Source organism: Equus asinus, chromosome 5 (assembly GCF_041296235.1).
Source record: "Equus asinus isolate D_3611 breed Donkey chromosome 5, EquAss-T2T_v2, whole genome shotgun sequence".
In the NCBI taxonomy this organism is placed as follows: Eukaryota; Metazoa; Chordata; class Mammalia; order Perissodactyla; family Equidae; genus Equus; species Equus asinus.
The window spans coordinates 73,640,393-73,653,719 of NC_091794.1; the positions used below are offsets into that span (position 1 = coordinate 73,640,393).

Consider the following 13,327-nt stretch of genomic DNA (forward strand, 5'->3'; position numbering starts at 1 on the left):
GGCAGTGCGAAGGAGAGACCCAGAGGGAAAGGGTCTATTGGAGTCTATTAGGTGTTAGGTGATGTTCTCACCAGCTTACAGATGAGAAATTTGAGTCTTCTAGAGGTTAAACGACTTGCTCAAGAGCATACATGCAGAACTAGGATTCAAAACCCAGCAGTGCTTTGTCTTCCTGCCTCCTAATTATCACTTAATCCACAGCTAGGGGTGAAACTCTGGGGCAAACAATGATCAGGGTTTCTCAAAAGGTTTTTAAGCTGAGGTAACCGTTCTGAACCTAACACGTTAACAAGTTTTTCTCCAAACACGTGGTTAACGTTGTGGACCAATCTTTTCTCAGAGGCATCTTAGGAACCTCTTACTCAAGGACCTGGCTGCCCTCCATGCTATCAGCCTCCAAAAGTGAGGCATGTCCCCTAGATCGGTGCTTCCAGGCTTTTTCAAATCAATGGCTATGTCGAAAATGTTTGTGTGCCTCATTGGGGGAACCATACTAGGATGCTGCGGGTCAGAAGCAATCCAGCCTTGAGGATTGTGGCTGCCCTGGGGGGTGAGGAGGCCAGCATCTTGGCTCACCTGTGCCCTGGCACACTGCTGGGGCTAAGGTGCACTAGATTTCTCTTGCTGCACACCAGACTCCTCATTCGTGAATTGGCCTCTGCCCCATGTATTAAGCTTTCAGGCTCAGCAAGCCTGCAAACTGCTCGGTAAAGCAGGACTTTTATTTACTTGAAATCGTTTTTCCAGAGCCCGAGAGGGAATAGTCTTGGGAACTGGCTCCCCAGGATGAGGAGACGTGCCTATTCTTACTCTCTTTGTGCTCTTTATTCTTTTATTCTTTTTATGTTCACTCTTCTGTTTCTAGACTAAAGAAGCTTTCTCCTCCCCACCCCACCCCACCCCTCTTGATAGAAGCCCCTCTATTCCCTCTGGGCCTCCCTCACTGCTGTTGTTTAGTAGTATAGTGACCAAAGCCACCATAGGGATACCAATGCAAAGAGAGGGTCACATCTTTTGTTTGGTGTTCAGGGTCTCCCTGACAGTGTGCCAAGTTTGAGGCCATTTTGACATTAGTAACACTTTAGAGTTGGTGTCCTCATTAAACAGCCTGTCTAAAAGCACAGGCTGGGAATGAAGAATCCAGATTTGGTCCCAGATCTGCCATGAATGCTGAGTAGCCTTGGGTAAGTTCTTTCCTCTCACTGGGGGTTTTCTGTCCCCATCTGTTACAGAGATGACCTCTAAAGACCCCTCCAGCTCTAATAGTCACTAGGTCTGTGATAATTGAGGAGCGAGATGAGTGAAATTTGCCCAAATGCCTGAGGTAGTAATATACTCTGTTATGAAGAGAAATGTGCTTCAGTTACACGAAGGGAACAGTCCTTCCAAGCAAGAGACTTAGAATAGTCTAATATGTGACTATAGTACTAAAATTATCTAATGTAGTGGGTAAGAACAGACTTTGGAGCCAGACCTAGTTTTAAATCCTTGCTACACCACTTCCTGCCTGTGTAATCTTAGACAGGTTATATAATCTCTCGGAGCTGCTATGCCTCATTTTTAAAGTGGAGGTAGTAGTACCTCCCTCTTGGGGTTGTGTAGTGCTTATAAAGCACTTAGAACATTAGCACCTAGCAAGCTCCCAATAAATGTTAACTGTTGTTATTATTATCATGTGATAAAACAAAGAACAGATAGGGCAGCCCACAAGATACAATTTCCATCCCTTTGTCACGTTAGTCTTCTCTCCCTTTGTTCTTCCTTTAACTTTTCTTTCATTCTCCCTTCTCACCTAAAAAAAAAGTCAAGGAAAGAAAATGTCCTGTAGGCACCCTATGGTCTACAGCTACAGAAACCCACCCAGCCTTACTCTCTAGCAGCCTAGTTGTTCCACTACAGTTTAGTAATGGAAAGAGGAGCATCCGTCACTGTTTCCTGGAAACCCTCAACCCAGTGCCACTTCTTTCATGTGATCCAAGGAGACATATTGGTCCAGAAACTACACAGGAATCCAGGATGGAAATAAGCCATAAGGTAGTCCCACAGTGGGACCCTTCCAGGTTAGAAGTGCCTTTGGGGGTTGCATTACCACCTGCAGCAAATGTAGAGGAGAAGTTGCTAGAAGCCACAACTGGCATTGTTGTGGTTGATGATGATGATTATGGTGATGATGATGATAATGATTGGCAATCCCTTAATGTTTGCAAAAGACTTTATGGTTACCACAGACTTTTCACACCCTCATCAGCACATGACCAGCAGATCAAGATTAAGTTCTCCCTCTGATACTTTGTGGGTGTAACGGCCCTCTTCAGGGATTCCCAGCTCATCAAAAGGTGTTTAAAGAAAGTGGACAATTAGCTGTTAGGACCAAATTGACAGTAACAAAAGATAGCCTGTGTGCCTGTGGGAAACGACAAAGCCCGTACGTACCACAACAGGGACCTGAGCCATGACACAGCTGCAGAGTGCTCGCTTTCATTATGCCCAAGGGAAAGTCAGTCAGTCACATTAACTGTTCCCTGTTTAGAAGTCAGATGAGGGGTCGGCCTGTTCCACTTTGGCGGCTTGGGTTCATCGGTTCGGATCCCAGGTGTGGACATGGCACTGCTTGGCACGCCATGCTGTGGTAGGCATCCTACATATAAAGTAGAGGAAGATGGGCATGGATGTTAGCTCAGGGCCAGTCTTCCTCAAAAAAAAAAAAAGTTGGATCAGAGGTTAAGAGGCAACGAAGATACAGTCTGGAAGCTCACAAACCTGAGTGCAAATTCTTGCCTTCTCTTTCCTAGCTATGTAATCTTAGGCAAGTCCTTTAACCATTTTTGACCTCAGAGAATCCATTTATAAAATGGGAATAATAGGAACACTTAGCTCATAGGATCGTTGTGACCATTTAATTAGATACTATATAGAACAACTAGTATAGGGCCCAACACTTCTAAATGCCAAATAAATGGTAACTTTTTTGGTGGTGATGACATTTATAATTATTTTTTAAACTTTTGATATTTAATATGCATGTTTTTTCTCATAGAGTAACTAACAGAATAGGTTTCTCATAGCATATCAAATTGATCAGTTGTTCTCCCAAGTTCAAAGTAAACGCTAATTTTGAACAAAACCAAAAGCAGATATATTCAGCTTCACTATAATGTGGGAACGTACATTTGCAGCCTTGTGCTGCCTCAGAGTAGAAGGAACTCGGGATTTGAAGTGAGAAGACCTGGGTTCAAATGTGAGCTCCACCAATTTCTAGTTGTGTGGTTGTGTATAAGTGATGTCCCTATTTCAGTTTTGGTGTCCTCATCTGTAAAAATGAGGATAAATTAGTCCAGTCTCTTAGGATGGCTCTGAGGTTTAGGTAATGTATGTGAAAGTGCTTTGAGAGCTGTAAAATAGTACTCATTACTATTATTTATGCATTCTTCAGAAGGAAGCACATTCATTTGGTGTTCAAATAACTTCGTTTTAAAGAAGCATCTCTTTAAGAATAAGCTTTGTTGTGGCTTTATGTTACAGGTGGGAAATGCATTTTAGAATTGATTTATGCCCTGACTCAGTGACTCTGTCATCTTCTAATGAAGGCTGAACAGACTTTGGGAAAAAGGAGCTGTGACCCTTGCATCAAGTTACATCAAATCATAATTGTTAAGCACTTGCTTAGTGCTGTGGGGGTATTTGGGGTTTAAGGGCCCTTATATAATACCCTCCCACTTAACTAGTTCGAGACTAATTGAAAGACATAAGACCAATTGAAAAATAGACATAGGACTCAAGTAGGGATAAAAATATCACCTTTGATACTGAAAAAGTTGATTATAGATTGTAATTTGGGATCTGCAGCCAGGGGCTGATATATTCTTTGTCCCTAAATTAGAGACTTGCCTACTCTTGTACCCAAGAGTCCTTGGCACAGCTGGACACTGCAGGCCCTTGTACCTTGTAGCTGGAGAGCAGGTTGGCTCTGGAAAAGGAAGAAGAAGGGGCTGAGCTCAGATTCTTCTCTCATACTCACCAAGCAGATAGCTCTCTTCTCACCTGTGTGAGAGAGAGGGAGAGCATCCAAGAGTCCCTTCTTGGGGAAGCATGAATGTGAAATAATTCCTTCATGGATTATGGCAAAAAAGGTCTCAGTTTTATAAATAAAGAAAACAGTGAACCAGAAAGTTAAGTAACTTACCCAAGATCATCAGATAGTTAGGAGGTTATAGCATTGGGGATCCAACCCAGGTCTCCGTCCCTAGACCACACTTCAACCACTCCAGCCGTTAGGGAGCTCACACCATACAGGTGGCATCTACTAAGATATGAAGAAGGCATTGAATCGTAATAGCTTCCGTGTCTCAGGTTCTGTGATGGCTGTTTTAATCCCTACAACCCTTTCACCCAGTGGAGAAGGAAGCTGGAGCTCTAAGCATCTTCCTGACATGGCTAAGAGATGAAATTTGAACCCAAGTGTTTCTATTTCCAAAGCCCAACTGCAGCCCAGTTTACTCCATTGAATCACTAATGCCCACATTTTTTTAAATGCAAAAATTAAAGTTAGAGAAGACGTGGCTTATCCAAACTTGTACCACTAGAGCCAGAACTGGAACCTATACATTCTGGCCCTTTACATCCAGACAACATTAGACAGTGCACAGCCTTGGCAGTCGGTATAGAGGACTGTGAAGGAGGGAGAGCTTGCTGACGGCTGCGAGGGGAGGGAGGACTTTCAGGAGGTGATCCATAACTACGGGGAGGATTTCCTTATACTTGGGGAAGTTTTTTTGTGGTGTGTCTGTGTGGCTGTCTGTGTGGTCTGTCTGTCTGTATCTGATGTAGAGGATGGAACCTGGCTGTCCTTCACATCACTCAGGGGAGAGGAAGGAGAAGGGACATGGGTGAAATTCCAGCGTTTGCTCTCTGTGTGAGCTACAAAAGGCTTGTAAATTTTCTGCTGGTGTGGCACGTTGCTCCTGGGGGTCAGGCTGCACAGGGCTCCTCCCCCTGCTCACACTACTGCTAGCACACAGTCCCAAAAATGGTTGGTGGTTGTTCGTCATCAGAGGGGAGCAGGCAAATACTAGAGAAAATCTGAGAACAGAGCTTTTCTCCCCTTGAAGATGCTAGAACTTTCTGAAATGCAAATTTTACTCTAAAAGCAAGCATACATTTTGAGAAACTGTTGGTGGTTTATTGCTTCCCAATTTCACACACTGAACCTGAGGGCTGTAACTCATGGAGTGAGAGGGAACTCTGATAGGCCATTTGTGGGAGGTGGGAGAGGTAAGGAAACAAGACAGAAGGCTTGGGTTCTGGTTCCGCCTCAACCACTTATGATGTGTGATCATAGGCAAACCCTATCTCTGGGTCTAGTTTCTGAATCCACAGAGTGGGGCTTATTCCCACGGCATGATTTCCAAGTCCTACTGTAGTGCGTTTCCCCATAAGCTGTTAAAATACTTTGGGAACCTTAAAAAGTTCAACCTAGTGGTTTTTTTTAAAGACTAATTTTTTAGAGCAGTTTTAGGTTCATAGCAAAATCGAGCAGAAAGTACAGAGATTTCCCATATACTCCCTGCACCGACACATGCATAACCTCCCCCATTATCAGCATGCCCCACCAGAGTGGCACATTTGTTAAGATCTATGAACCTACATTGATATCATAATCACCCAAAGTCCATACTTTACATCAGGGTTCACTCTTGGTGTTGTACATTCTATTGGTTTGGACAAATGAATGACGTATATCTCTCATTACAGTATCATACAGAGTATTTCCACTGCCCTAAGAATCCCCTGTGCTCTGCCTATCCATCCCTCTCCGCCCAACCCCTGGCAACTAGTGGTCTTTTTACTGTCTCCATGGTTTTGCCTTTTCCAAAATGTCACGTAGTTGGAATCATACAGTATGTAGCCTTTTCAAATTGGCTTTTTTCACTTAGTAATATGCATTTAAGAGTCCTCCATGTCTTTTCATGGCTTGACAGCTCATTTCTTTTTAGCAGTGAATAATATTCCATTGTCTGGATGTACATAGTTTGTTTATCCATTCATCTAAGGAAGGACATTGTGGTTGCTTTCAAGTTTTGGCAATTATGAATAAAGGTGCTATAAACATCTGTATGCAGGTTTTTGTGTGGACATAGGTTTTGAGCTGTTTAAGGTAAATACCAAGGAGTGCAATTACTGGATTGTGTAGTAAGAGTGTGTTTAGTTCTATAAGAAACCACCAAACTGTCTTCCACAGTGGCTGGGGCCATTTTTCGTTCCCACCAGCAGTGAGTGAGCATTCCTGTTGCTCCACATCCTCACCAGCATTTGGTGGTGTCCATGTTCTGGATTTTGGCCGTTGTAATAGGTGTATAATAATATCTCATTGATGTTTTAATTTGCATCTTCCTGATGACATGTGGTAGAGCATCTTTTCACATGCTTATTTGCCATCTGTATATCTTCTTTGGTGAGGTATCTTTAAGATCTTTGGCCTATTTTTTAATTGGGTTGTTCATTTTCTTATTGTTGAGTTTTAAGAGTTCTTTGTATATTTTGGATAATAGTTCTTTATCAGATGTGCCTTTTGCAAATATTTTCCCCCAGTCTCTAGCTTGTTTTCTCATTCTCTTGACAGTGTCTTTTGCAGAGCAGAAGTTTTTAATTTTAATGAAGTCCAGCTTATCAATTATTTCTTTCATGGATTGTGCCTTCAGTGTCGTATCTAAAAGTCATTGCCACACCCAAGGTCATCTAGATTTTCTCCTATGTTGTCTCCTAACAATTTTATAGTTCTGTGGTTTACATTTAAGTCTGTGATCCATTTTGAGTTAATTTTTGTGAAGGGTGTAAGGTCTGCATCTAGATTCACTTTTTTGCATGTGAATGTTCAATTGTTCCAGCACCATTTGCTGAACCTAGCATTTTTTCTTAATGTGAAAATATTAGATCCAGACTTTCCTTTATTCAATTTTAAAATAAAATTAATTAGCAAGATTAAATTAAAAGGCTTGATAATAATACCTGCCCTACATGATTGTGAATTAATGTTTATGTAAATACCTTGCAAACTGTAAGGTTCTATGCATAATTACTGATACTATTATTTTTAGTATTATTCAGCTCCTGCCCTCGAGTAACTCCCAGCCTAGTAATAGTATTATATTTATGTTTAGGTGTTAAAAAAAAAAAAAAGTAAGAAGCAGAATGGTGTGGCTAGAAAGTGCCCCAAAAGAGAAGTCAGAAACTCTGGGGTGGAGTACTGCATCTGCACCTTATGAACTGTGTGACAGGGCCAAGTCACTTGACTTCTCTGAGCCTCAGGTTGCCCACCTGTGAGATGAAGGAGTTGGACTGTTTGGCATTTAAAGAGCTTTCCCACCTCAGCATTCTGGGGCTCACTCAGTGGGGCCAAGACGGAAATCTGTTACGTTGGTTCACATCTTTCTCAGCAGCAATGTTATACTTTTTCAGAAAAGTAATAAAAATAAGATGTATATGAAAGTTCAAACTGCTGAGAAAATTAACCTAGAAAAGAATGGCTCTGTTTGGCGGAAAACATGTCCCATTTTTGCTACCATAAACATGTTTCACAAAGCCAATTTGCTAAAACATTAAATTAGTTAGAAAATATATCCATTCAAGTTTCCTAAGTATAATGAATAAAATGTCAAGATGGTTGACTTTCCTTTTCTAACATACACAGGCCATACTTATCTGAGAATACTCCCCCTCCCCCAAGGAGTCCCAAAGGATGGGTTTCTCTGTTGATTTAGAGAGTCAATAATTCAGTAAAGTCCCAAGTAAATGGCAGAACACAAGCTCAGATTGGGTTTTTGTATTCGTATTTTATAAACATTTCAGGATTTTTTTACTGACCCTTGACCTTTTGCCATTCTTAAAGTGAAGATCTTATATCCTGGAAGCTTGGTTAGAAACAACCTCAGGGTCATCTCATCCCACTTCTTTTTCTGTGTGGATCCTACTACTCTTAGCAACACCTCTGGCGGAATAGTCTAGAGTTAAACATATGTATTCCAAAGCTAGATTGCCTTGATTCATATACTGGCTCTGCCCTTAATAACTTTGAGACCTTGGGCAAGTTACTTAATCTGCACCATGACTCAGTTTCGTCATCTGTAAAATGGGAATAATAGTTGTACCTACCTCAGATAACCTACCTCAGAGGGTTATTATAAAAATTAAATTATTTTATAAATATGAAGTGAGTGGAATATGCCTGGTACAAAATAAATCATCATCTCCAAGTAAGCCTTTATTTGAATGCTTCTAGGGACAATAGAGCGTGCACTCACCTCTCCCCGCCCTACCCCTCCATTTGTCCAAGGCAACCCATTGACTTCTTGGCCAGAAGCTTTCTGGTTATCCTGAGCTTTGGAGTCAGACAGACTTGACTTTCAAATCTTATTCCACCTGCAACCTTGGGCAAGATAACCCATGGTGTCTTCAACTGTAAAATGGCAGCAATCATACCTACTTCACTTGGCTGTTTTGAGGACTAGTTAAGGTATTATATATGAAGTACTTAGCATGGTTCCGGCTACATGGTAGGCATTCAATAAATGATAATTGCTGCTATGATGATGATGAGCAAAAAGAAAATAAAGAACAGAAGGAGGAGAAAGAAACAGTAGTAGCCATACCAGCAGTTGCTGCTCTGATAAAACAGTTCTTTCCGCCAGCTGAGTTCTGCTTCCCTGGGATTTTACCTCACCAGTCCCAGCTCCACCCACTGGAGCTGCACTGGACACACCTACTCTGTCTACTTGTCAGCCCTTCAGATATTGACAGAGGGCTGACACAGCCCATCCCTGGGCCTGTAGCAGCACCACACCACCACTGCTCCGTGCTCTCTCTCCGGGAGACATCTCCCCTTCTTCAGCTCTTTTTCAGAGAACGTGGTTTTTAGGCTCCTGCTTACCAGCACTTCCCTCCTGGCATGCTCCACATCCTTCTTGAAGGAGGCCCAGAGCACTGCAGGATGGTTTCACAATATGGCCCCTCTCTTGCTGGGGAGAAGCATGGTGTCGGGTATACCCCTAGGTTCCCCACAGTCTCTTTGTCCACACCAGGCAAATGAGAATGGAAACAGATTGTCCTTGTTCACTTTGAAATTTCTGTCTGCAGTGACCTTCAGAGCAAAAAATTTCTTGTCATCTGGGGCACCAGAGGGAGTAGCCCCAACACAGCCATATTTGCTGTGAAGCAGTCCATTGGTGGCAAAGCCCCTCTGAAACTATAAAAGGGGGTCTCCAGATCTTGAGGCATTACCCTATCAGGGAAAAGGGGGCACTTCTACTGGCAGCAGGTTAGAAATAAGAAGGGCAATGTGGTGCAGACCTGGGTTTCAGGAGGCTTCGAGGAAGAGCTCCAGCTTTGAGGCTAGACAGACTGGGGCCCTTACCCTAGGCAGCACTCCAGCCAGTAATGGCTCCCACCCATTGAGCCTTACTGGCTCGGGCACTGTACCAGAGGCTTCACCAACATTATTCCATTTAACCATCACAACAACCCATAAAGGAGAAACAGTGATTATTGGCATCTTACAGCTGTGGGAAAACTGAGGCTCTCTGGTTGTGTAACTTCTTTAAGGTCGTATAGGCAGTAAGCAAGAGAGCTGGGATTTGAATCTAAGTTCACTTCACTTTTTTAACCATTATTCTGAGTAGTCATACCCTTACTTTCCACGTAGCCTTAAACAAGTGGCAACCACTTTGAGCCTCAATTTTGTCATCTCCCCCTACCTTGTGTGGTTGTTATAGGGATTAAATAAAATAACATATGTAAAGGGCCTGGCATGTAATAGGCGTTCAAGAAATTTTAGTTTCCTCCTTCTCAAGTCCTAGCTCTCCCACTTAAAGTGACTGAAAAAAGCACTTAACTTTTCTTGAACACAGTTTTCTCGTGTGAAAACTGGGTGTGGTTTCTGAACCTCTAACCTTGCAAGTTGACAACTCAGGCAGGGTATGCACAGCTCTGACACTGTTAAGATTATGGCTTCTCCCACAAACATCAAATTTCCAGTTATAAAATTAATAAGTCATGGATATGTAATGTACAGCATAGTGAATATAGTCAATAATATAATAACTTTGTATGGTCAGAAATGGTAACTAGACTTATTGTGATGATCATTTTGTAATGTATATAAATATCGAATCACTATGATGTAAACTTGAAACTAATAGGATATTATATGTCAATTACACTTCAATACAAAAAAAATCATATTTACAAACCACAAATAACACAGTAGAAGATGCCGGAAGAGCTCTGGCATGTTAATTAAGAACAATAGCGGAAGCAGCTGGGCAGAAAATGCCAACGAGTCAGAAGCAGAGGCAGCCTAGCTCTGTTTGTTGACAGAAGCCAGCGCAGTATTGTACGTTAATTGGGGAAGTGGGTAAACATTTGCCAGCAGCTTGCCCCCCAGTGCATTGGAAGACAGACAGCAGGCTGGGCCCTCCCCACCGCCTTGCCTGCCCATCTGCCCACAGCCCGAGAGATACCAGTAGAGCTGCTGTGCTCTGGGTTCCTTATAAGCAGAGAGGATTCTGGAGGCGGATGTGTCTCCTTAATGACCCTCCTGGGCATATCAGGTTTCCATCGGGATACAGTCGAAGAAAGTGTTCCTCCTTCAGCTCGCCAGCCTGCCTATGACACTCAGCCCCCCAGGGCCTCTACTCCCCCTCAGCTAGGAGAAGACAGTGGAGCCATCTCATTAGGTGTGGCTTCAGTTGAGCAGAGGACAAGATTGCCTGCCTCAGATGCTGTAGTCTCTGCGCATGGGCCCAGAGCTTCTGTATCAAACAGAGCAGACTGCTTGGCCTCGCATCACACACACTCGGAGCTGCCCAGTCATCTGTGTGTGTCCATCCCTACAGTTACTCACAGGTACAGCAGCCGTCATTGAACACCTGTTTGGTGCCAAACACGGTGCTAATTACATATTTTTTCTCATTCAATCCTCACATCAGTCCTACAAGATTGAGACTAACTCCAAAACCATAAAGCTAATAATAGCCAACACAGCTGTGACTGAAATCAGACTCTTTCTGTTTCCAAAGCCCATTGTCCTTTACACTAAACCAGTCAGTATTTGTCAATTTTTTTAAATTCATGTTCCCTTTTGATAAACAGGAAAGTTTTGTTTCTCTCTCACTCTCAGATTCAGAAGTCCTCCACATCCCATCTCTGCCCCTGGCCTAGGAGGTTATAAAAGTTAAATAAATTAGGTAATTTGGGATCTCTGTATGATTAGCATATCCCAACTGAGCCAAGATTTTGTCTAGCTTTCCTTTTTATAGTTTATATTATGAAATGATGATTTTTTACTTCTAAAATAGAAAGTCATATTATGACATTGACTCATTTTTTCAAACTAAATATCCCCACCACCAACAACAACAAGGAGATTGGGCTATGCCTCCCTGGGGAGCCTCTCCCCAGCACAGGAGACAGCACCTTTGGGCATGGTGGAGTGGGCATTCTACAGTGTATACAGGTAGGGTTAGTAGAAACATCAGCACCAAAGGCTTCTCTCTTTTCTCACTGAGCAGAAAAGGCCCTCCCTGCGGTCAAGAGTTAAGCAAGCAGAAGTCCCTGGGAATACCAGTCATTGTTTAACCCGAACCATTTCCTGAGGGGCCTCCTCCTCTGTTGGCCAAGCTGAGCTGTGCGGGTGGCAAGGGAGCTCCACCTGCCCAAGAAGAGGTCCAGTCTCCTGAACCTATGCCCTGAGATCAAATGCCAGTTCTTCCACTAAACTCTGAGACTTGACCTCTCTGAGCCCTGGTTTCCTCAGTTATAAAATGAGAATGACAACATCTGCATTGCAGGGTTATTTAGAGCATCAAATAAGATGATAGATGTGAAAATGCCCATGCCAGTGCATAGTAGGCTCAAAATAAATGTGCATGGGTAGGATCTGAATGCCATGTGGAAAAAATAGTGCTTGTTCCAGTCTTTTGAATATGTGTTTTCTTTCTTTTTAGGTAACCCAGCTGGACCCAAATAAGTCATTATTGGAGGTAAAGTTGTTCCCTCAAGAAACCCTTTTCCTTGAAGCAAAAGAGTAAACAAGGCCCAGCAGTGGAACCAGCCCTTCCTGGACAAGCCGGAGGCTGCGTCAAGAGAAGGCTCCTCACCAACCCACCTACGCTCTCGTCTCACTCAATTCAGTGTCACACTTCTGCCTCTTGCAAGATTGCTGGAAAAAAGTAATAATAAACATAGCTACTTAAAATTGCCCATCCACGAGTATATGTTCCCAACCTCGTTATAGAGAATTACAACTCTGCCACCCTCCCCTGCCCCCTTCACCTCACCCTCATTCACTGACTTATGCACCGTTCAAGTGTGAGTGATCACAGAGTAGAATTGTTACCTCTCCAATGCCCTTCTTCTCTCCACAGTGTCTAGGACAGTTCTGTGACACCAGGATGTTCTGTGACACCAGGATGCTGTGTATTTGATATGTCTCATTGAGCCAGGGCTTATATGCCTCTGCCTTTTTATTTTCATGACTGGATTTCTACTTTGTCACCTAATTTTAAAAGGCAGGGGTAAAAAGTCTAATGGGATTTCTTGGTATGGAGATTAAACATTGTTGTAGGAAAAAAAGCATATCATTTTTGTTGGTACTTTCTGACTTCTTTACTAAGATATAAGGTTGAGTTTGAGGACTGCATTTGACATATATGCAAGACATTTACTACTGCTGCCTTGAGTCTCCAGGTTCCATCTAGGAGGTATCTGCTGTTCCTTTACAGCATGAGAAACTGTTGAAGTGCACGATGTTAGTGATGAGATAATGTGAAGAGGACCAGTACCAGGACTTCGGTATCTGGCCCGGCTGCAGGAAGCTGCTGATAGGTTTGCATTTGGGCAGTTAGAACCTCACGGACACCAGCTCCCAGTTTGCTGGTCCGTCAGTGTGTACGCTGAACACAATTTTCCCGTGTTTCTCTCCCTCTTCATCACGCGTTTGGACCTTCTCACTTGGTGTCTTAAGCACCTTGTCTATCGCCAAAATCTGATCAGCTGCCTCATGGACTCTGAGCCCAACTGTAATAAGGAACTGGATCCACTATTTCATTCTTTTAATGTTTTAATATTAAATATTGAACTCCTATCTCAAATGAAGGGGTGTCATTCTATGGCTAAGCATTCTGACTTCATATATTTGAGAGAGCAAACAGGGGCTCAGCTCAGAAGACATGTGTTGCATGAACCTACATATAATAATTTTGGGGTGATTTAGTAAATGTGGATTTTTGTTAATCTCTGGATTTGGGGTTTAGAGTTTAGTTCATGGAAGCGCTGT

At 42.8% G+C, this 13,327-nt stretch overlaps 1 protein-coding gene across 5 annotated transcripts in view; it reads left to right on the forward strand.

The window, feature by feature from the left end:
• The window catches only part of FAF1 (Fas associated factor 1), a 472,685-nt gene extending 460,433 nt beyond the window's left edge, over nucleotides 1-12,252 (forward strand). For all 5 annotated transcript variants that reach the window (XM_044770763.2, XM_044770762.2, XM_044770761.2 and 2 more), the window contains one exon: nucleotides 11,997-12,252. In XM_044770763.2, the coding sequence (XP_044626698.1) occupies nucleotides 11,997-12,080 (84 nt within the window). In that variant the 3' untranslated portion in view covers nucleotides 12,081-12,252. The remainder of the gene's footprint in view (nucleotides 1-11,996) is intronic.
• The last annotated feature ends 1,075 nt before the right edge of the window (nucleotides 12,253-13,327 follow it).